Raw genomic sequence first — 27,326 nt, 5'->3', positions numbered from 1 at the left:
TATATTTGAAATATTTATTCTCGATGAGAATAGACATTTGTTGCAATGAATAAATATTCAAATTTATATTTATTTATTGATGATTTAACTGTAGTGATTAACATATAATATTATCTAAAATGTTGTATTATCTTATTTTTCCTGTATCTGTAGTGGTAGAGGAAATGTTCAAGGTGTCTAAATATATTGTTAAAAAATAAGAAATTTATCAGAATATAACAGTATTGCACCATACTTTTCACATTATTTTATACTTTTCAATTTCATTTCATACTTTATATTTACTACTCTTTCATTATGACCTAGTTTATATTCAAAATGCAACATCATATTCCCAGATGATCCAGCACTTTAAATATCCAGTGATAAAAACTTTTGAACTGTTTTTGATCATATAAACTCAAATCAAATATCAGAAACTAATACATTGTAACTATAATAAAATAAAATTGCAGTTGACTGTTACATATATATAAAACGATTTTCCAACAATAGTGTATTACATATTATACAAAAATATTTTTAAAACTCAAAATTTTGTTTTATATATTAATATGTTATCAACATATTAAGCTATGTATGACTAGTTTGTAAAACAGCATTGATCTTTATTTTTTTTTATTTCCGAAGTTATGATTCGTTAAAATTAAAATATAAAAATATCCAATAATCATATTACAACTTATTTTATTGAAATACATTCAAACTTGGTTTGATAACTTTTGAAGTATATCTAAAGGTTTTTTTTTTTAAAAAAGCAGTGGCAAAAAAAGTAAAACTATTCCTTGTCAAAAATAACAATAAATTGTTTTTATATAAAACAAAGCAGACTGGAAACAAAATACAAATAAATAATACTCTACTGTAATTTCATTTCATTTCAATCATAATTTTTAAATTTACCTTACTTCAAGCACAATGATCAATTTAAAATATTGTTACTTAGTACCTAGTTATTATGGTATAAATGTGTAGAATCAATGAGTTTAGATGTAAATGGCCAGGTCGTCCGTGTTCTTCTCTGTTCCTAAATTTATTGGTGTCTCAATATTTCATGTTCTTTACAATGAATCTAAGAAAAATGTAATATTCGGAAATAAATAAATAATATATACTTTTCAATTTTATTCATATTCCTCACATTTTAATTATATAAGCCTGATTAACATACTTTATGAGCAACCCGTTCAGGATTTGCACGGGTGCAATTTATTAAAGAAGAATAAGAGAACTGCAGTAACAAGAAAAAAATAGTGTTATATTTATGTTATATATAAGAGGATCATAGGAGATATGAATAAGAAATCAAAATTGGTTTGACTCATAGTTATATTGTGAAACATAGATGCAGGTGTGTCCATGTTTGGCTTAAATATTCAAATTGGAGTATTTTAAATCCCTGAATCAAAATTTCCTGTATGACAGACATCTTAATATGCCATTTTGCTTAGTATTTACTAGATTTGCCTAAAAGTAAGAGGGAGCAGTACAACTGATATGAAAACACAGATTAACGAACATATTTAAAACAGTTATATCAGTAGCCGAAAAGATAAAAAACAAATGTATTTTAACAAATACTAATAAAAAAGTTTTTGCGCTTACATTGCAAACGCTGGCTGAATCTTATGTTATTTGTAGTAAGTAATTTGTACCTGCATAATATATTTTTTATAAACTACCGCGCTGTCAGGTCTACAAGTCACCAATTGACAACACAAAATAAAAATAAAAAAATGCTATTGCGACAGCCCAAAAAATATTATAGACATTTGAACACCACACTATGGTCTATGAACCACACGGGCTTATAACAGTAACGTTAACGATATTGAAATTACAGGAAATTACGAGGCACAGTTAGTTCAACAGAAAAAAAATATTTGTATGTCACGCCCATTCTCTTTTTCAGTAATTTAACATCAATTACAAAATACATGATATTTTTCTTTCAATAGACAAGTAAGCGCAGGGGTCACATATATAAAAAGAATAATTTCAAATAAGTTTTTATTTACTCCTTCTAAAACATTTACAATTTGTACACGATTTGTATTATCAGCATTTAAATCATCTGGATAGTTTCGCTAATAGAACTTTCAGGCAACAATTAACGCCTTACAATACAGTGTTTGAATAATGATAGCATCCAAATAAAAGGAAGAAATTTACGAAACAAAATTTATAACTTTTAAGTATCACTAGTAACTACTTTTAGAAAAGAAAAATTGAAGATTTAAAGTAACAATAATTTTTTTTAGCTTATTATTATATATGACGATTTTAAAATAAAAAGGAATAGGCCTTGGATAATTTCTAATCATATTTAGGTATTATAATTGTATCAGAAATCCTAGAAAACTTTCAAAATTCCTTTGTGGTTTAATTAAAAAAACTTAAAAGGAAGTTTCACAATTGGCTTTATGTTTACTTTTCTGGAAACTTTAAGGAATTAAAAAACTAGAAAAATTGCCGCTGACTTCCTTTCGCGGGTTTTTGAAGAAAAAAAAATTACCTTGTATTGCTGCTAGGAGATGTACCTTGCATGGGTTTGGTATTACGGGAAAAGCAAAAAAAAAATATTTCTTTTATTTTTTACCATTCTGAAATTTACCCACAGACTATAACTGAATACTAACATACTTTATGTCCGATCTGGCAACATTGCTACTGGTGCTGACGAGTGACGGATCATGATTTGAAGTGGGTAGAAGCTAAATGTGTTATTTTTGTGATGAGTGTTCGTGTTATTTTTGAGGTAATTGCAAAAAAATATTCTTTAGTAATAACTTTATACTGAACATAAAAGTGTATTTTTCATAGTAACGCAGTTGGCTGTTTATAAAACTCTCCCTACTTACTGCCTAGGTGGCAATTTTCGCACGTCAATTTTTCAGAATTTTTCTATTTTTATTAACAATAAATCTTTTCTGATTTCAATAGGTCATTGAAATCATTGACTATTCATTATTAAATAAAAAAATATTGAAGCACAAATACAGTATGAGTAGATTATATAAAAATACCTATCTTTATGTCACCGTCCAATTCAATGACGCGACGATTTTATTAGTCTTTTATAATATATTCAAATCCTACAAATATAATAAATATATATAAAGCATTTTTTTATACTTCTTTACCAATCAATTTGATAGAAAGTTATCTAAAAGTGTAAAATGTCATATTACCCTTTATTATTTACTTAATTAATATTCAATATTTTACTGTAAAACATATACAAAAGTTGTATTTATAATAACATATGTACCAAAGGATTCAAACACTAGTTAAACAATTTTATAAAAATGTTAGATGTCATGTGGAAATAATAATTATCTACATTTTCTTCTACATGTGAATATTATTAGTTTTAATATAAATAATTCAAATCAAGTATGAGAGAGTAGGTGTATGTAAATAGTATGAACAGGTAGGATATTTATCTAATTTTATTATAAGAGAATTATTGTAAATCATGTTTCATATTTTTTATTATAATAAAAAAATTAAAGCCTGTCCATTTTAGCACATTATTAGATACAGCACATTATCAAGAATTTCAATTGTAATAGAAAAAATTTATTTAATATTATAGCTAGATAATGTGATGTTGAACTCAAACAATTTCAATTTCAAAAACAATTCCTTTTTTTGAGATTAATGATATCATAATAATCCATTGTGAGAATATCTCTCAAATTATAAAATCATCTTTAAAAATATATATATTTCACAATATTTACTTACAATTCAAAGAAAGTTGATACAGTTTGTTAGGAAATTTGATGTTGTTGTTGTTTGTGTAACATTTTAGAGATGTAACATCTTTAGAGATTTATTGCATGTGATACTAAAAGGTTAAAGCATATTTTATTTAAAACAGATTATAGTTATTAAATTCCCACAATAAAACAAACTTCTTAAACCTATGATAACTTTTTCATCTTATACTTAATTATTGTTTTTGTCTTAAGTGCATAAGTGTTGATGTGTTGATTACATATATTTCAATATACCTATATATTCATATTAACTGCAGCATATCAAAATAATAGTTGTGTTAAAATAAACTTTATTATTCTACTTTAAAATCAAAGCCTTCTTTAATTTTAAAATAAGTTATTATTAAATTTATTATAATTTTAATTAACAACATTTCCTTTAAATTATATTGTAGTACATACATGTAACCAAATGATTAACAGTGTACATTAGATTATATTTTATATGTATATTGAAATAGAACTCATAATTGCAAACATGCAACAGTACTCCACATTCAAATTTCGAATGTTAAGACAAAATCAATAAAATAAAAAAAAACTTATAATAGAGTAGAGTTGATTGAATATATTTATAACAGATGTTGGTAATACATGTCATATAAAGCAACACCTGTACAATTTTGTTTTTAGAGCACTATGGTGTGGTTAAAACATACAAAGGAAAATGTATTAAGTAAAAATGAGATCACAAAGTGAAGTGAGCAATCAATACAGTGAACAAATGGGCAGTGTGTATTAAAAATTACTATCAGTATGTTGTATTATAAAATTGATCAAATAACTGGGGTTAGGGTCCTGTACTGGCCTATCTATGCACGGTAGGTATCACCTCATGATATTTAACTATCAAACAACAATACACTGTGTTGTTTTATATTGAGGTGAAAGGTAAGTACTTATATCAACAAACATACAAACACAATACACAATTTATTAGGTTTAAGAGTGATTGCATGAATTGCATGCCTAAAGCTCTATGTTGTCAGTGTTCCGAGATGATTTCTTACCACAGGTTGAGTACTTTGTCAATTTACCCATCTGCTTGTCTTCTATCTTCTCAGGCTATAGATATCTGTTAGATGTTGTTACAGGGGAAAATGGACCATTTATAAAATTTAGGGTAAAAAGTAATTGAAATAATTAATTATTCCCATTAAATTACTAGGGATAGGTTGAATAATTTAATATTAATTGATATCTTTTAGTAAAATAATGGCAAAAAAACTCTATTATTATATTATTGTATTATATATAAACAAATTCTGATTAATTGTCTTCTTGTTTATTTTAAAAATGTTATTTGTTTTATTCAAATACAAGCAATCAACCCCCTAAATATTATGTTCATTTATTTGGATTCCAATATAATTATATTGCCTTCCAGTGTAAAGTATAAAATAGAAAGTTAAAGTTGTTACATTTATCTTAAATCAGAAGCAATAAGTGCATTATTATATACATATTTACATAAGGAATATTAATATTATAAAGATCATTATTTTCTCAATATCTGGTCAATGTATTAAGAATGATATCTATTATTTCAGTTCTTTGTGAAACTTCCATCAACTATTTTGAAGTATATTGTTCAGGCAAAAACTCGAAGTACTTCCGTAAATTAATTTCAGTTTTAAATATTCAATATTATGATAAAATTTTAATTGTGAGCTAAGATGTATTGATTTTTACTTATTTAAAAAATAAAAATTGTTCTACAGCTTTGCATGCACAAAACATGATAGGTAGGATCCATTTTAAATGTTCTAACTAAATCTTGGCTTTCATCATATTTTCCATTGAGCAGGTTGGGTTTGAACCTTGTAGGTACCACTCTTTATTACTCAGACTCTTAACCATAAATACCCTGAATTCTGTAAAAGTATGCTTCAGACCCCTAGTACATTATTATCTTGCCTGCCTTCTTGTTGTCAGTAAAAGACTGTTTGTATTTTAAATGTTGTTTTTTTTTTTATTTCGTCCTTTATTTCAGTTCTGTGTGAAGCTTTCATTGACCCCGAATTAGAATGTTCACTCAGAAAAACAATAAACAATTTTTTTTATATCATTGATAAAATCACTATTTTTATCTTAAATTTAGTATTGCACTCATGTATCATGTATCAATTAATGTTTTTGAATAAAAACTGTTGTGTGTGGGTGTGACATTATTTTTGTACAAAATTGAATTTTATCACCAGAATCCAGATTGGTGCTGGTTACTATTTTGCGCACTATTGTCTAAGTTTTTAGTACCATTTAGTTATCAGCAATGGAAATTAAAAAACTAGTATTTAAAATAGAACTGAGGTATATGACTTCGGATTTGTCTTCTTGCTCATTGGTGCAGCATTGAATATAGATTATGATTAAAAAATACTTAATAAAAAATGATTGCGTTTCTGTGTCAAGGGTCATTTTAGAAGAGTTATTGCAGTCATAATTATTACATTAAGATAAGTCCAGTAATGTGTATTTCTGTAGTAGTAGTCAATTAATATGGTCACCTTGCCTGTTAGAAATAAATGATTGTCTGCATTATAAATGTTTTATCAAATAAGGCTAATATATTGTTGTTGTTTTAGAATGCCAATCCAGGCGCCGCAATGGACGGACTACCTCAATTGTCCGGTGTGCTGTCGCGAGTTTGGCCCCCCTCCGCGGAGCCCTATCAGTCTTGGATGCGGTCACACCCTATGTGGTCACTGTCTTAAGCATTTGCATAGAAAACAATGCCCTTTTGATCAGGTTAACTTACTTTTAAAGTAAAAACGAAAATTCTCGATCACTTTTATAGATATATAATTTTTTATGTATAATTTTATATATAATTTTACAGACTATTTATTTGAAATGAGCTTTCATTTCAAATAAATAGTCTGTAAAATTATTTTTTAAAAAATAAATATAACCGAGTCCGAAGATCTATTTCGTATTATATAAAGAGAGAACTTACTCGTGATATACGTTTTAAATTCGATAGCAAATCATTCTCGGTTCATTCTCGTTATGGTAAAGCAGCAATAAACAAGGAACATCCGGTCTGATCTATTCACACAATATTTCATATTGAATTCATAGGGAGATTCGAACTTATAAGAATACAATTCGTATCAATATTTGTGCAACTAGTTCATCTTTTATATTGTAGTGATTTTTATGGTGTACAGAAATGTTCGTGTTGACAAAAACGAAGTTGCCGATCTTCATTCCGTAGCTACAATCACAATGTTTACTTATAATAAATAGAGAATGAGATAAATGGTTTATATAATAGATTTTGATATACGACATAATAAATAATTGATATATATTTTTATATTAGATACAAAAAAGAATTAAACTGTTTTGAAGTAAGGAATATCGGAATAGTAAGTATAGATAAACAATTTTTGTAAACAAACTAAATAAATGAATTATAATTTATTAATCGTGCTATATATTTAAATATATGTTACATAAGCCTGCCGGTTTTTAGCCCGTGTTAAATTAGTGATACAAATAGAATAAATAGGTACTGACTTTATGATGTTATAAGTTTTGATAGACTCGACCGATTTTGATGAATAACCTTTCTGCAAACAGTAAAAACAATAGTGCATTTAGTTTTAGTTTTGATAATTAGTAAATAACCATATTACCTTACAAGATTCAGATACTTTTATAAACACATATAGGCACTTCAAAATTATTTATTTGTGTAGATTATATACTTAATAAGTATGTTTTAATATGTTAGACAGTAATCCACGCAGAGCCCGAAGAATTAGTAGTGAACACGGCGCTGCTACAGTTAGCCGGGTATACGCCGCCCGCGCAGCCCTACCACCCACCCTGCATACAGGCGTTGTCCGAGCACGACCGTCATGCGTATGACGTCATCGTGCGATGCCTCGAACACCTTGCCATCTACCTTAAACTCTGTGGTAATGGTCAGTTTATTTATGATATTGATATACATAACTAGTTGAATTAAATTTGTTTTTAACTTGTAATAGAGATAATCATTTAAATAATGAATTTATTATGATTTTATTGTGCAGATTTTGTCTCGGGGGAATGTAATTATATTTTACAAGAAAATCCCTATCTAATTTATAATGTTATTTATAGTTTATATATATTTTTTCTTTATTTAAATGATTACATCATATGCTATAGAAGTAAATGTACAAAGGTACATAAAATGCTCAATTACATATAAACGAGTACGTGAGAAACATAAGTTTATAAATCGTTACAATGACAAGAACACGCGTTAATTGAAATCAGTTTTGCAGGAAACATGTATAATAGTTCAGATAGCAACTACGACGACATAATCATTATATAGTAGTTTGATCATTTTTAAAGATTGAGAATCTTGTAACTTTATATATATTTAAATCCTCATGTAATATATAAATCTGTTATATATATTTGTTGATTAAAATAATATAATTCGCTTGGTAGTATTTGTCGACAAACGCACGTTCATATCTGTCAATCTTTCGATACTATGTAAATATGTTACAAGTCTATTCTAACCGCAATAGCAAAATAAATAATCGAAAATTGATTAATAATCTCATATATTAATTATGGTTTCGCAAAAAATATATTTTTGAATGTCGGAAAGTTGTTATTGGGGCTTTGGAATTAAATTAAATGGAAAATAATTTTAATTGGAAAACAAAAAGTGTTGTATTGTGTCTAAAGTTCATGAGCTAAAGGCAAATGCCATTCAGATACTTGTTTGTCTTCACTCCGCCGGTTAAATATTTCTCGCAAAGCCGTTTATTAGGAAAGAATGATTTTATTAAAGAAGTTTTTATGTAACCTTTGTTAGTTATTGGATAACTTGTTAGGATTGATTTAATTGTATTGTATTTTGCAATATTTTGTTCATAAACATTAACAGCCTGTGAATTTCCCATTGCTAGGCTAAGGCCTACTCTTCCTTTGAGGAGAAGGTTTGGAGCATATGCCACCACGCTGCTCCAATGCGGGTTGGTGGATATACATGTGGCAGAATTTCGTTGAAATAAGACACATGCAAATTTTCTCACGATGTTCGCCAAGCACGAGATGAATTATAAACACAAATTACATTGATGAATGAATTTACATTGCACATGAAAATTCAGTGGTACTTGCCTGTGTTTGAACCTGAAATCATTGGTTAAGATGAATGCGTTTTAACCACTGGGCCACCTCGGCTCCATATTAATATATATAATAATATAGCAATATTTTGTTCGTATAGCGAATAATAGCACGGCGGGTAACCGGTTGTCGAGGCCTATGCAACGCAAGTTGGTGACGTTGCTTCAATGTGCCATCACTGACGAAGAGGGCAGGGGGAGGGCGGCACGAGCGGCGCGATCTCTTGGGGAGAGGACTGTCACTGAACTGATTCTTCAGCACCAGGTTACTTTCCAGGCTTTCGTTTCTTAATGTAGTCGCGGACGAGTATTTTGCAAAATTGTGAATTATAAGGGGGTGTATTACTTTCTAAATTCAAAGTCTTGATAGTACTAAGTTATTTACATTTATCTCGTATACTATGATAGTTATCTCTAGCTCGGTTCAAGGCTCTTTTAATTTTTATATAACAGCGTACATCAAAATTAAGATTGAATTGATAATAAAATAAGAAAAATTGATATATATATATTTTTTATAATACATTTAAAAGACAACTTATCATCAACGAGCTTTTGATTAATAATACATCCCCAATATTTAAACTATTAGTGACCATTACTATTTGATAAATAAATGCTTTTATAAATTATATTTATTCCATAGAACCCTCAACAACTTAGTGCGAATCTGTGGGCAGCGGTGAGAGCTCGCGGCTGTCAGTTTTTAGGTCCAGCAATGCAAGAAGAAGTCTTAAAACTTGTCCTTTTGGCGCTAGAAGATGGTTCCGCCCTTTCCAGAAAGGTAAAAATCTATATTTTATTTATATTTGTTTAATTTGTACAAATTTAATAATGTTGTTTTTTTTGTCTACAGGTTTTAGTGATGTTTGTTGTCCAAAGATTAGAGCCTCATTTTCCGCAGGCTTCCAAAACTAGTATAGGCCACGTCGTCCAGCTTCTGTACAGAGCTTCTTGTTTTAAGGTTAGACGATTTAAAACTAAAACTAATAACGGTAATGGTGAACATTATTAAAACCTGATAATCTCTTAGGTATCAAAACGCGAGTGTGATTCTTCACTAATGCAACTGAAGGAGGAATTCCGGACATACGAATTGCTGCGTCGGGAACACGATGCGCAGATAGTCCAAATAGCGACCGAGGCGGGTCTGAGGATAGCCCCTGACCAGTGGAGCGCCCTCCTCTACGGGGATACCGCGCACAAGAGCCACATGCAGAGTATAATCGACAAATTGCAAACACCCCAGTCGTTCGCGCAGTCGGTGCAGGAGCTGTTCATAGCTTTGCAAAGGACTGGTGACCCGGCGCAGTTGGTCGTCATCAGTATGCATCTCGACCGACTCGCCAATATCGATGCTAGTCCTGGTGAGTAATACATATAATATTATTATTTTTTTGGAAGTTTACAACTGCATCTTATTAATTAGTACTATTGAAATAGAGCTGAAGGTCATTCTTGTAGAATTTAATTACTCAGTTGATTATGTCTTTTCGACTAACTTTATTGTTATTTCCTGTTATTAAAAACAATTTTACTAATTTTCACAAAATAAAAAGTAAATAAACAGTCTGTATATGTCTGTCTGCTCCTCTCCAGCGGTAATTCGGGATGCAAGTAATTAAAATGTTTTCATATTGTGCAGATGCGAAAAGTCCTACATGGCAACAGCTGGCCGAGATGATCAAGGCAATAAAAGAAGTCGTTTCCGGTCTTATCCACTACCTACAGCAACAAGCCTCTGGTCGCGACTCGAACCACAACCAGAAGCACATCCTGCAGGAGAGATGCATCGAACCATCGACTAGTGAGTTACTTTATACTTATTACTAATATTCTACTTGTGATTTACGTTCTTTCATATATTTATGATCTACTCGTGAGATGCCTCCTACGAATGAGCTTCGTTGTTTGGTACATGCATTGTAATTTGTTATTTTACAACAGATTTTTTTCTGAATAATTCTCTAAATGAATTAATTAATAAAATCTTACAACAATTATAACACGCCATCGTGAAAATAAATTATATTTAAAATAAAAATTATAGAAGAGCTAAATCAAGATTCATAGTTATGTCGCAAAGAAATTTTTAAAAATGAAAATTAATCAAAATAAATTTTAGTGTAACAAACGTATAAATTAAATTATTTTAAATTAAATTTAGTTTATCTAGATTATGATTATAGATGTAATGCGGTACTTTATGTGTGTATCGAGTAACCGCAGGCCGTCTTTTTTTCGATGGAAATTATGTTTTTGTTTTACGTCTCGCTTATTGCCTTTGGTCTGTGTTTAGAGAAGATTCCATTGAATATGCCTGTCATGCATGTTTCCTCGCAACATATCAGGTCTATATTAAATTTATTGTAAATGCGAAAGTAACTCTTTCTATCTCTCTGTTGCTCTTTCACGGTCAAACCACTGAACCAAAGCACGAAGCAAGCTTGGACCCATTTGGCGCTTCTGTACCTGATTGGGTACAGCAAAACAATTGAGGATAGTTATCAAATTTTAAAAGTTAATGTTGCTTTTTTCGCTCATTTTAATAGAAAATATACAGTGTATTGAAATAAAAAACGAATTAAGCGAGTTTATTTAGTAACACTGAGAGGATTACAATTTATCAATATAATCATTAAATATTGGTAAGTACACCATTTTATTATTTTCTAGTGTTTACATATACCCAAATTTATTTTATGTATATTTGATTTGTAGTGTACGTCCTTATTTATCAAATAAATGATAAACTAATGTTTTGCAACTCATATTTTCAAAGTAGTCGCACTTGAAACACTACTGTACCTAGTTGGGTACAACGGCCGCATCTATATAACGATTGCACTTTTTTCTTCAGGTTTTTATTACAATGAGTTCGAAGCATCTTAACGTTTCTAACTATTACAACGGCTTAGAGGAAACAGTCATTGAAGATGATAGTGACAGTGAGGCTTATTCCGAATTCGCGATTATACCACCAGAACCTAGCATCGTGACAGATGAAGAAGAAGGTGCCGACGAGGCCATAATTACTGCCTCTTTACCTCGGGTTGTACCTGGTAATATAGAGGTATTTAGGAGTGATAACGATACAATTCCATGTTGCAATGCATTGCATGAAGCAGCGATGATGAGCCTTTGGCTGTAAAAGCAAAGAGAAGTCGTCGTCAACAGCCAGATCAGCCAGTATGGCGTACGTGTTCACCAACATACTCTACTACAACTCAAGAAAGAACTGAAGTTATAGCTAGACAGAAACTAGTAAAAGAACAATTTCAAAATCTTACCCCAGTACATATATTTGAAAAAATATTTGATGATGAAGTGATTAGCTTGATAATTACAAACACAATTTTATATGCTAATCAAAACAATAGACACACCTTTCAACTGGACTCTGTTGACTTGAAAAAGTTTATAGGCATATTGATACTATCTGGGTATCATAAGTAAAGTAGGTGTCGAAATGGTATCGAGATCCATGCCAAGACAAAGATTTCGGGATATAAAAAAGAATCTTCATTTCGTAAACAACGACGAAGCAAGTAATACCAGGGATAAAATGTTTAAAATTCGGCCATTAGCTGATATTCTAATAAATAAATTTCTTCAGTAGGGTTAGATGCACGACAATATTTCAATTGATGAATCGATGGTAAAATATTTTGGCCACCATCCTGCTAAGCAGTTTATCCGAGGAAAACCAGTGCGGTTTGGCTATAAAAACTGGGTAGCAGCAAGTTTAACGGGATACTGCTATGTTTTTGACTTGTATTGTGGAAAAGCTATCGAAGCTTCTACTGATCCTTTAGGATCAAGAGTAGTCAAAATGTTACTTCAGAAATTGTGGGCTGAAAAAAGTGTCTCAAAACATTTTCATCTATAATACGCCGCTGTACACAATCGAGTACACCCCCCTCTGAAGGACCCTGATTATTTTTTTCTACTTTTTCCATACTTTTATTTTTATTTGATTCGTAAACAATAGTAAAATAAATGTTTCGTAAAAATATCACTTTTGTTTTTATTTTGGCGGTTAATGGGTTAAGGAAGTTAAAGCTTGCTTCATGCCAAATACTTTTTATTATTAACACCTGAAGATTAACCGAGGTGAGCCGAGATGGCCCAGTGGTTAGAACGCGTGCATCTTAACCGATGATTTCGGGTTCAAACCCAGGCAGGCACCACTGAATTTTCATGTGCTTAATTTGTGTTTATAATTCATCTCGTGCTCGGCGGTGAAGGAAAACATCGTGAGGAAACCTGCATGTGTCTAATTTCAACGAAATTCTGCCACATGTGTATTCCACCAACCCGCATTGGAGCAGCGTGGTGGAATATGCTCCATACCTTCTCCTTAACGGGAGAGGAGGCCTTAGCCCAGCAGTGGGAAATTTACAGGCTGATTATGTATGTTATATGTATGATGAAGATCAACCCCATAAACGCGAGCGAAGCTGCGGCGACAATTTGTATTACATTTTTTTTCTTGAAATTTTTATAGTATAATTAATTATGCATTAAGCTTCATTTTATTTTTTCAAAATTTTTCTGCATATAAGTACTCATTTCTCGTGTATCGGGTTTTTTTTTTATATCAGTTTTATAAAAAAAATATTATGCTTACATTTTCTAATTACATACTTTTCTCAAGTGCCATTAGCGTCTATTTATTAAAGAAAAAGCAAAAATGTTGCCAATGTTATACATAACTACTGTTACGTTTTCGTTCATTTCGGTGTAAAAGGTAACAACCAATTCTAGGAATTTATTTTAAAAATCAATAAATATGCAATCTCGTCATCTCGTTTTGACACAGGAAAATAGTGGTATCGTTTCGTTGTTACCAGCTGCATAGCTCTCCCGGTGTTTAATAGTTATAGACGTGCATTCGCTATCAGGAATCAAATAAAATTTATATATGTGTCCCAATCAAGGGTCGCTGTGTTTCTCTAATGTGATGTTTAAATAGTCAAATAATTCTAAAAACAAGTGAAGTGATATCAATCAGAGAGTTTAAAAATTGTTCGCGGTGTGAGTGCGTTGCTCAAGGACTAGTGCGTAGTGGCTATAAAAATTTTTGAAATTTAATTTTTAATTAAAAAGTGTTCTTTTGTTATCATATTCGTGGATGTTAATATTAATTAAGTATCATTTTTATTATAACGAAGCGATATTGTGGCTACCATAGTCGGAATAATTCGTTAATTCTCAATTTGGTGTAGTGCCATTATACGCTCAGATTAATCCGTGTGAGTGCAATAGCATATCAAGGAAGGAATATTGTTACGTCAACAAAGAACTTCGACTATTAAGAATTGCTGACCGTTTGACGATTGAACAAATACTGAGTAGTTAGGGGTTATATTACGAGCGTTAACTTTCCTGTCGCGAATAATACAAAGGATATTCGCCATCTTATAAAGTATATCGAAAAGTTAAATATATTTAAATAAGATGTCGAACGATGAAATGTTCGTCAATTTTATGCAGCTTATGGAAGAAATGAACAAACAAATAGAAAGTATAAAAAATAATTTGCGAGTCAATGGTCAAGTGAGTAGAAGAGCTTCCAATAATATTGATAATATTTTTCATAGACTCCATATTGCGGAAACGCAATTGCAAGGATACAACCTCCACGTGATGGGTGTTCCAGAAACAATTAATGAAAATTTATATTCAACGATCTATAACATCTCTGTAATCGTGCAGTACCCGTTACATTTTAATGTACACAGCTGCAATAGAATTGGGTTCGTTAGTAATAATCCGATGCCCCGACCGATTTTGGTCCAATTCAATACTCCGATTATCCGAGATAATTTTCTTAGAGCATTTATCCGATACAATGAGACGGCAATCAGTGCTGAAGAGAGATTGAATACGCGCTTTTTAGGATTCGCTGGTGATGTGCAACCGGTCTACGTATGTAAGCACCTGTCTCCGGTTATTAAGTGTTGCATGCTGAAAGGCTGAAACACGGCTAAAGTTGACGTAAACTGTATTTGCTGTCCTGAGTTGAAAGCATTTAAGTGTTGATCATGTAATAAAGTAATTATTTAATTAATGACTATTAGGCCCTACTAGCGGATTATGGTGGGTTTCTTTGCTGTTAAACCTTAACAAATAAACAACGATACTCTCCCGTTTATAATATTAGTTGGGATGAAGCTATTCCAGTTTGGCAATTTATATGTACTGATAAGTTATACAGTGCTGACTATAAAGCTTTGTCGGTCAAAAAAAAAAAATTAATAAATTTATTAATTGTTATAATGAAAATTATCACTAGCCTTTAATTAAATATGGTCGCGCTAAAAATAAACACCCGGTTACAGGATAACGCGCATGCGTTCTGACTACGCATCTTACCGTTCAATAAATATAAAACCGACAGATAGGTCCTCGATGTGCCGCCATCACACATGACAAAACAATATGAAATTGATTGATTGGTTACGACTACTAGTTTTAAAAGTATGATATTTCTTTAATATGCAACTAAGTGACAAAAAACTAGCGGCGACTTTAATAGGTTCACTTTCAATACATTAGCCGACTTCGACTTAAACTCCAGTACTTTCGTAGTTGTTGTTGTTGTAGTTTATCAGTAACTGAGACGTCAAATGAAGCTACGGGGATTCAATTTCAGTTTTAACGGACATATTTAATCTGACTTTGTGTTCGAGCAGTTTTTGCATCCGTTTGAAAATAAATGTTGTGAAGCGGTTCGGATTAAATCGACTTTCATATTAATATTATATTATATTTTAAAGCCTATTGATACTATTATTTTCAATTAATGTTTTGAAATATTATATAAGTATTGAATACATTGGTTCATTTAAAATATTAACCGATAATTATTAAAATGTTATATTTAAACAGTATTTCTAGTAGTATTTCTACAACACAGTGTTGAAAGGTTAAAATATTAATTGTTACTAATGTATTTGATTTTGAGATTATTGATGGATTGGACATATCATTGACAGAGGTGACCGTGAAACTTACTTCTATTTACTCACGTAAAACAAGTAGAGGTTTATTTTTTTTATTTATATTTAATGTTTTGATATCTCTTAGGATAATTAGGTGTCGAACATAGTGCTGGTGTGTTTGGCGCCTTCTTCTAGTAAATCGTTGCTGACTATAAATATTTGTTTAAAGAAAGAAAGAGATAACTTTTATTTTATTTGTACACCCCAATAACATATTCATACGAGGGAGCGTTTTTATAATCGCGGAATAGGCGAGACATAAAAACACCAAATTATTTTTCCTTTTTAATATATTCACCTGCAAGACGGATACATTTTTCAGATCTATCAAAATTTAATTTATTTATAACCTCTTAAAAAAATATCATCAAAATACGCCGAAACTGCATTCTTGACTTCGTCATAGGTAGTAACTCGAAGCCGGGTCTGGACTGTAGGTCAATCAAAATATCTAGGCCAACCTTATGCAGGGCAGCCAACGCAACGAGGCCTTGTGGCCGGGCTCGTTGTCGCGCAGACGCACCACACCTCTTGTTTATTTTCCCCGACTTTTCTCTTTAATTACTTTTTGGATAAATTCTGGCATGGTCACCTCGATGGTTCTGCCCGGCGCCGAGTCGTCTTCAAGAAATTTCCTTCCTTGTTTAAATAAATTGTGCCACTCGTACTTTACTTTACTACCACTTATTCGATATTTTCCATGTTTTACTTTTCACTCCCGATTATATTGATTGGATGACGATAGCTCAAAGAATAATTATTCAATAACAATTAAACCTCGTATTTATACTAATTATGAGTCACTCATCAATTTACAATCTTAAAGAGCTTAAGCACCCCCCCCCCCCCCCCTCCGACCCTCTCATTCCGATGAAAACGTTCTCCTATTGTCATTACTCAGATGGAATAGGACATATCATAAGTGATTTTAATTAATTATTATAATTTTTATTTTTTTTCATTATATTTTATTATTGGACTAATTTCAGAATAACATACTCGGTCGTAAAGGTCAGTTCTTGTTTTGATCCATCATCAATAATATCAAGAGTAAATTAAAATGAAATGAAAACTTATACTATACTATTATATATTTTTGGTGTTTTTATTAATGTTGTTTGAATATAATTGTGTCTTCTATCGTATGTTATAAATGCAAATATTAAGTATGGTCTTATATACATTTATATAGCCTGTGACCTGTTGCTAGAACATTTTGGTTGTTTTTTTTTTTATATCAAATTGATGTGTTATTTATATACGCGACGAATTTTAGTTTGTGTCATAATATATATTTAAATGTGTAAGTTTTTTTCGATTGTCATTCTTGGGTGTATGTGTTGTAAATCAAAGATATTTCTGCTTCTGCGACGTGACTTGTGTGTTGTGTTTGTTTGCATGTTGCGAATTGATGTAATTGATCTGTCTCACTTTCAGAAAATTAATATTCAGGTAATAATTGTTTTATTTATTAAATGTTAATCTTCCTGTAGAATTATTTATGTCAGTAACACCCGGATTTAACACTAAGTGACGAAATGTTGGATAAATACGTTTTGATAAAATCTATTGTGTACCGCTCGCGTGCTTGCATGTGCAAATGGACAAACGTTACGTAACGTTAAGCGAATATTTTCAGATAATTATTTGAATTAATTATTACGTAATTTAAAATGCACAATCGCACATTTGACAGTATAGATTCAATTGTCAATGTTATAATTAAATTTTGACAATACAGGCCAGCCTTCGCCACAGAGTGCGACTACCCCGACTCACAAGTACAAGACAGCAATGTGCAGGGATGCAGTGACCAGGTCCTACTGCCCGAGGGGCAACTCCTGCACCTTCGCTCATTATGAAGAAGAATTAGAAAGGTAAAGAAAAAATTTAATACAGACTATTAATATTGTATGATTATTAATAATATATAATTGTATATATAAGTATATTACTTTTTATCACAGCTGCGCGAAATATATTAATTTGTTAAAAAAGTTTTCGATCATTTGATGTTCCGCTGCATATGCGAGTTTATAGTATTTCTGGTTATAACTAAGCAACTTATATTGCGAACTTATTATTATATGTTTAGTGACAGATATTTTATATAACGATCGAGCCAAAGGATTGCTAATGAAGTCTTTATTATTTGTATCGTAGGAAAGTAACTACATTGACACAAACATCGGTCACACAGACTTCTCATTAAATTCCTATAATACTCAAATTGTGTACAAGAAACACATGTAATATGCCTGTTCAAAATCTTGGAGTCAAATATTACCGAAACGTTAGCGTCGCTTATTAATAAAGAATGAAATGCAATTATATTGTTTCTTTCGGAGTAAATTATTTTTTTATTTATTTGACTTTTTCGTCAAGAGGTTAACTTGTAATGAAATAGTTTTGAAGGTTGTCGTTAACGGTGCAAAGTCAAATGGCGCTCTGGCGCAAATGGGCGTACCACAGGGTTCAATTTTAGGACCTCTCCTGTTCTTATATAATATATAAATGGTTTACCTTATTTTGTAAATAAGACTTGCGACATTGTACTGTTTGCAGATGATACATCCCTTATTTTTAAACTCGACAGAAAAATAAACAACTATGACGTTGTAAGCAGTGCTCTGTCGCGGGTTCTTGGTTGGTTTGACATAAATAATTTGGTACTAAATGCCAAAAAGACTAAATGTATTTTGTTTTCTCTGCCAAATGTCAAATCAAATTCTTCTGCCGTCATTTTGAATAATGAAAGGCTTGAGTTTGTTGAATCGATGGCCTTTCTAGGAATAACCCTTGACTCCAAACTTCAGTGGGGCAAAAAGTAAGTAAGGACTAAGTAGTGCCATTTATGCAATAAAAACAATAAGAAAACTCACGGACATAAGTACTGCTAGACTAGTTTATTTTAGTAATTTTCACAGTCTTATGTCATATGGAATGTTGTTATGGGGTAATGCGGCAGATATTGAAATAGTATTTATTCTGCAGAAAAGAACTATCCGAATTATTTATAATATTAGCTCTAGGACATAATTACGCAAAAAATTTAAAGAAATAGGTGTATTAACGGCTGCTTCACAATATATTTATGATAATACTAGCCGTTACCCGCGGTTTTGCTCGTGTAGAATATGAATTTATTTACAAATTAACTTAAAATAGTACGTTAATGTAAGACCTCTTTGTATACCACATTGGTGTGTATTTCAGCCTTTAGGGTAGAATATCCAGAAATGCTTAAATGCGAATCAACACATTTTTATTCGGTAGCCCAAAAATAAAATTTCGAGCTTCTAACTTCAAAATGACGAACTTTCAGACTAACCTGTATACGAAATGTCAAACTCTATTTCTCCCCTTAGACGTAAAATATTCAGAAACGCTTAAGTACGTATCTACTCATTTTTAATCAGTATCCCAAAAAAAGCTTTATGTTTTTAAGTTAAAAATTGACGGACTTCGGATAAAAACTTTCATGCCTTATTTCACCCCCTCAAGGAAACGCTTAAATTCGAATCACTACATTTTTAATCGCTAGCCCAAAAATAAAATTTCGAGCTTCTAACTTCAAAATGACGGACTTCTAGGCTAACCTGTATGCGAAATGTCAAACTCTATTTCTCCCTTTAGGCGTAAATTATCCAGAAACACTTAAATACGTATCAACTAATTTTTAATCAGTGGCACAAAAATAAAAATTCATGCTTCTAACTTCAAAAATGACGGACTTCCAAACTAATCTCTATACGAAATGTCAAACTCTATTTCTCCCCTTAGGCGTAAAATATCCAGAAACGCTTAAATACGTATCTACTCATTTTTAATCAGTATCCCAAAAAAGGTTCATGTTTTTAAGTTAAAAATTGACGGACTTCGGATAAAAACTTTCATGCCTTATTTCACCCCCTCAGAGAAACGCTTAAATTCGAATCAACTCATTTTTAATCGGTAGCCCAAAAATAAAATTTCATGCTTCTAACTTCAAAATGACGAACTTCCAGACTAACATGTATACGAAATGTCAAACTCAATTTTTCCCCTTAGGTTTAAATATCCAGAAACGCTTAAATACGTATCTACTAATTTTTAATCAGTATCCCAAAAAAGTTTCATGTTTTTAAGTTAATAATTGACGGACTTCGGATAAAAACTTTGATGCCTTATTCCACCCCCTCAGAGGTAGAATATCAAGAAATAATCAAATTCGAATCAACACATTTTTAATCGGTAGCCCAAAAATAAAATTTCATGCTTCTAACTTAAAAAATGACGGACTTCCAGACTAATCTATATAAGAAATGTCAACCCCTATTAAACTCCTTAGAGGTAGAATATCTAGAACACTTAAATACGTATTTAATCATTTTTAATCAGTATCCCAAAAATAAAGTTTCATATTTTTAGCTTAAAAAATGACTACATCCATAAAAACTGTCAACCCTTATTTCACCCCCTCAGGGGTAGACTATCTAGAAACACTTAAAATGGTATCTACTGATTTTTAATCAGTATCCCAAAAATAAAGTTTCAGTTTTTTAACTTAAAAAATGACTGATTCCCATAAAAACTTTCAACCCTTATTTCACCCCCGTAAGGTAGAATATGTAGAAACACTTAAATATCTACTCCTTTTTAATCAGTATTCCAAACATAAAGTTTCACGTTTCTAATTTAAAAAATTACGGACTTCCATACAAACGTTCAACCCTTATTTCACCCTTTTATGGGTAGAATTTCCAAAACTCGCTCCTTAGTGGGTGTTATGATATGTTAGTTTATAAGTGTACAGACTAAAATATAAGTTTTATGCTTCTAGTTCTAAAAATGACAATACTTTCAACAACTCACAACCGTTCATCCCCCTTTTCAACCCTTTACAGCACTTTTTTCGAAATAAAAAGTAGCCTATGTCCTTTCTCAGGCTCTAGACTATTTGTGTACCAAATCTCATTTAAATCGGTCCAGTAGTTTTGGCGTGAAAGCGGGACAGCAGACAGAGTTACTTTCGCATTTATAATACTATAATATGGATAATGTTTATAAAGAAGAATATACAAAAGTATTCCATAAAAACTGATATACATACTATTAATACAAGAAATAAGAATAAACTTGTAACCCCTACTTTCCGTTTGCATACGGTAAAGAGAACGTTTTTGGGCAATGGTATACGCATATATAATAAGATACCGGGAAATGTAATCAATTTACGAAATTTAAAAAGTTTATTAAGACTAAATTAATAAATAAGTCTTATTATTCATTAAATGAGTACTTTTTAGAAAAAAAAACGCCTGGATTTAGGCTCAGGTTCCATCACAGGGCACTATTTTTTGTAAAAAAAAACAGCATTGTAAATCTCTTTATTTGAAAAGAGCAACTATGCGAGTTTCTTGCCGTTTCTTCTCGCTGGAGGCTGCTTTCCGAAACGGTGGTAGTATTTTAATATAGACGATTCAAAAACGCTTCGTTGTGAAGTTTACTTGAATAAAATTGATTTGATTTGATTAATGTTGTAGCTCAAGAGGTTCGTCAAGTACCAGTGTCAATAACATTCATTGGGTAATAAGAACTTGGCAGTGTCACACTCTCGTGCCTCAGAATGCTTTATATACTTTATAGAATATATACTTACTTGGTGGTAGGGCTTTGTGCATGCCAGTCTGGGTAGGTCCACTCATCATATATTCTACCACCAAACAACAGTACTCAGTATTGTTGGGCTCCGAAGGGAGAGCCAGTGTAACTACAGGCACAAGGGACATAACATCTTAGTTCCCAAGGTTGGTGGCGCATTGGCGATGTAAAGATCTCGATTTACGGGCGGGTCGTATGGGATGCCATAATTCCTCTAAAGTGAGGAAATACAGAATGCAATTGTGTATTTAGATACATACCTCCATTATAATATGTCCTTCGTAGTTGGCAAGCCTCGTGCGAGATTGGCCGCCTTTGACTGATGTGTGTTAGGAAAGGGTAATTTTTAAGGAAAATTTTACAGGTACAGGGCATTGCCAAATACAAACCAGGCTATAACCAATGGCAACTACACGTACATGCCCCCGCTGCCACCTGCATTGCCGCTGCAGCAAATGCCTCAGGCGCTCCCCCTCCCGCCGATGTACCAGAGGTTCCCAATGCCTCCACCGCAGCCCCTCGCTCAACATCCGCATATTGACAACTACAACGTCCAGTGTTAGTATATTCTCCAGTACTTTGGATTTAGCCAGCCATCGGGCTCTTTTTTTAGCAATGTCTGCTAAGTATTGACGGACGGAACGGTACGGTACGGAAGAAGGAAATATAATTATATACATATTTGAAAATTTTCATAAAGTGTTTGTTTGTCTGAAATATCGCCTGTCGTCTTACCTTATTTATTATGTAGAAGTAGGTAGTGACTGGGAAATTGGCCACCTGATGTTAAGTGGTCACCACCGCCCATAGACAAGTAAGAAACAGTAACCATTCCTTATCGTTTAAAAATAAACAGTTGGCCGTGTCATTTGTGTATAGTCTCGTCTATAGATGATAACGTATTTGAGGATTTTAGAAAATCGAGTTCATGAAAAAATTTATAACTTTATTTAAACCCACAGGTTAAAATACTGAGGGGCAAAGTTTTCTACGTATACTTATTTATACCATTTTTTTTGTATAGCGATTAATACACTACCGACACAACCGATGCCACAAGAACTGCTTACGAATCAGGAATATGGCGCTGATAATCAACGTGCAGATTGTATCCAGCAACCTCAGTAAGTTACATTTTAATGTTTCATGTTAATCAATAACGTCTTGTTAGTTTTCCCGAAAAAAATTGAAGCTTTGAGAAGCATTTTATTAATGTATCTTAAATTAAGTTTGCAAAGATGAAACTTTGGAAACCACGAATTACATCTGTTTTCAAATTTATTTATTTCGTATTAACTGTAAATAAGCTTGAGTATCGTGTTCACATACTACAAATACATACATACATACATACATACATACATACATACATACATACATACATACATACATAGATACATACATAGATACATACATAGATACATACATAGATACATACATAGATAGATACATAGATAGATACATAGATAGATACATAGATACATACATAGATACATACATAGATACATACATAGATACATACATAGATAGATACATAGATAGATACATAGATACATACATACATACATACATACACACACATACACACAGACACACAGATACATACATACATACGTACATAGATACATAGATAGATACACACATAGATACATAGATACATACATAGATACACACATAGATACATACATAGATACATAGATACATACACAGATACATACATAGATACATACATAGATACATACATAGATACATAGATAGATACACACATAGATACATACATAGATACACACATAGATACATAGATAGATACATAGATAGATACATACATAGATACACACATAGATACATACATAGATACACACATAGATACATAGATAGATACACACATAGATACATACATAGATACATACATAGATACACACATAGATACATACATAGATACACACATAGATACATACATAGATACACACATAGATACACACATAGATACATAGATAGATACACACATAGATACATACATAGATACATAGATAGATACATAGATAGATACACACATAGATACATACACAGATACATACAAACATACATACATAGATACATACATAGATACATACATAGATACATACATAGATACATACATAGATACATACATAGATACATACATAGATACATACATAGATAGATACACACATAGATACATACATAGATACACACATAGATACATACATAGATACACACATAGATACATAGATAGATACATATATAGATACATACATAGATACATATATAGATACACACATAGATACACACAGATATATAGATAGATACACACATAGATACATAGATAGATACATAGATAGATACACACATAGATACACACATAGATACATAGATAGATACACACATAGATACATAGATAGATACATACACAGATACATAGATACATACACAGATACATACATAGATACATAGATAGATACATACATAGATACATAGATAGATACATACACAGATACATAGATACATACACATATACATACATAGATACATAGATAGATACATACATAGATACATAGATAGATACATACATAGATACATAGATAGATACATACATAGATACATAGATAGATACACACATAGATACATAGATAGATACACACATAGATACACACATAGATACATACATAGATACATAGATAGATACATAGATAGATACACACATAGATACATACACAGATACATACATAGATACACACATAGATAGATACATATATAGATACATACATAGATACATACAAAGATACACACATAGATAGATACATAGATAGATAGATACATTGATAGATACACACATAGATACATACATAGATAGATACATAGATACATACATAGATACATAGATAGATACATACATAGATACATAGATAGATACACACATAGATACATAGATAGATACACACATAGATACATAGATAGATACACACATAGATACATAGATAGATACACACATAGATACATAGATAGATACACACATAGATACATACATAGATACATAGATAGATACATAGATAGATACACACATAGATACATACACAGATACATACATAGATACATACATAGATACATACATAAATACATACATAGATACATACATAGATACATAGATAGATACATACATAGATACATACATAGATACATACATAGATACATACATAGATACACACATAGATACATACATAGATACATACATAGATACACACATAGATACATACATAGATACATACATAGATACATACATAGATACACACATAGATACATAGATAGATACACACATAGATAGATACATACATAGATACACACATAGATACATACATAGATACACACATAGATACACACATAGATACATAGATAGATACACACATAGATAGATACATACATAGATACACACATAGATACATACATAGATACACACATAGATACATAGATAGATACATACATAGATACACACAGATACATAGATAGATACACACATAGATACATAGATAGACACATAGATACATACATAGATACATACATAGATACATACATAGATACACAGATAGATACACACATAGATACATACGTAGATACACACATAGATACATACATAGATACATAGATAGATACACACATAGATACATAGATAGATACACACATAGATACACACATAGATACATAGATAGATACACACATAGATACATACATAGATACATACACAGATACATACATAGATACATAAATAGATACATACATAGATACATACATAGATACATACATAGATACATAGATAGATACATACATAGATACATACATAGATACATACATAGATACACACATAGATACATACATAGATACATACATAGATACATAGATAGATACACACATAGATACATACATAGATACATACATAGATACATACATAGATACATACATAGATACATACATAGATACACACATAGATACATAGATAGATACACACATAGATAGATACATACATAGATACACACATAGATACATACATAGATACACACATAGATACACACATAGATACATAGATAGATACATACATAGATAGATACACACATAGATAGATACATACATAGATACACACATAGATACATACATAGATACACACATAGATACATAGATAGATACATACATAGATACACACATAGATACATAGATAGATACACACATAGATACATACATAGATACACACATAGATACATACGTAGATACACACATAGATACATACATAGATACATAGATAGATACACACATAGATACATACATAGATAGATACACACATAGATACATACATAGATACATAGATAGATACACACATAGATACATAGATAGATACACACATAGATACACACATAGATACATAGATAGATACACACATAGATACATACATAGATACATAGATAGATACATAGATAGATACACACATAGATACATACACAGATACATACATAGATACATACATAGATACATAGATAGATACATACATAGATACATACATAGATACACACATAGATACATACATAGATACATACATAGATACATACATAGATACATACATAGATACATACATAGATACACACATAGATACATAGATAGATACACACATAGATAGATACATACATAGATACACACATAGATACATACATAGATACACACATAGATACATAGATAGATACATAGATACATACATAGATACATACATAAATACATACATAGATAGATAGATACACACATAGATACATACGTAGATACACACATAGATACACACATAGATACATAGATAGATACACACATAGATAGATACATACATAGATACACACATAGATACATACATAGATACACACATAGATACATAGATAGATACATACATAGATACACACAGATACATAGATAGATACACACATAGATACATAGATAGACACATAGATACATACATAGATACATACATAGATACACAGATAGATACACACATAGATACATACGTAGATACACACATAGATACATACATAGATACATAGATAGATACACACATAGATACATACATAGATACATAGATAGATACACACATAGATACATACATAGATACATAGATAGATACACACATAGATACATAGATAGATACACACATAGATACACACATAGATACATAGATAGATACACACATAGATACATACATAGATACATACACAGATACATACATAGATACATAAATAGATACATACATAGATACATACATAGATACATACATAGATACACACATAGATACATAGATAGATACACACATAGATAGATACATACATAGATACACACATAGATACATACATAGATACACACATAGATACACACATAGATACATAGATAGATACATACATAGATAGATACACACATAGATAGATACATACATAGATACACACATAGATACATACATAGATACACACATAGATACATAGATAGATACATACATAGATACACACATAGATACATAGATAGATACACACATAGATACATACATAGATACACACATAGATACATACGTAGATACACACATAGATACATACATAGATACATAGATAGATACACACATAGATACATACATAGATAGATACACATAGATACATACATAGATACATAGATAGATACACACATAGATACATAGATAGATACACACATAGATACATAGA

At 31.0% G+C, this 27,326-nt stretch overlaps 1 protein-coding gene across 2 annotated transcripts in view; it reads left to right on the top strand.

Moving 5' to 3' along the window:
* Positions 1 to 2,656: 2,656 nt before the first annotated feature.
* LOC113403859 (roquin-1) overlaps positions 2,657 to 27,326 on the top strand; it is a 30,130-nt gene continuing 5,460 nt past the window's right edge. The window contains exons 1-11 of one of the 2 annotated variants that reach the window (XM_064220393.1): positions 2,657 to 2,758; positions 6,371 to 6,533; positions 7,525 to 7,711; positions 9,031 to 9,194; positions 9,576 to 9,713; positions 9,786 to 9,893; positions 9,963 to 10,296; positions 10,575 to 10,736; positions 17,678 to 17,813; positions 21,944 to 22,137; positions 22,604 to 22,703. In XM_064220393.1, coding sequence (XP_064076463.1) covers positions 6,372 to 6,533; positions 7,525 to 7,711; positions 9,031 to 9,194; positions 9,576 to 9,713; positions 9,786 to 9,893; positions 9,963 to 10,296; positions 10,575 to 10,736; positions 17,678 to 17,813; positions 21,944 to 22,137; positions 22,604 to 22,703 — 1,685 coding nt within the window. In that variant the 5' untranslated portion in view covers positions 2,657 to 2,758; position 6,371. Of the gene's footprint in view, positions 2,759 to 6,370; positions 6,534 to 7,524; positions 7,718 to 9,030; positions 9,195 to 9,575; positions 9,714 to 9,785; positions 9,894 to 9,962; positions 10,297 to 10,574; positions 10,737 to 17,677; positions 17,814 to 21,943; positions 22,138 to 22,603; positions 22,704 to 27,326 lie in introns of both variants that reach the window. The other variant, XM_026644477.2, reaches the window with a different exon arrangement.

Source organism: Vanessa tameamea, chromosome Z, assembly GCF_037043105.1.
Source record: "Vanessa tameamea isolate UH-Manoa-2023 chromosome Z, ilVanTame1 primary haplotype, whole genome shotgun sequence".
In the NCBI taxonomy this organism is placed as follows: domain Eukaryota; kingdom Metazoa; phylum Arthropoda; class Insecta; order Lepidoptera; family Nymphalidae; genus Vanessa; species Vanessa tameamea.
The sequence above is the reverse complement of the archived record's forward strand: the minus strand, read 5'-3'. Positions and strand labels throughout refer to the sequence as shown.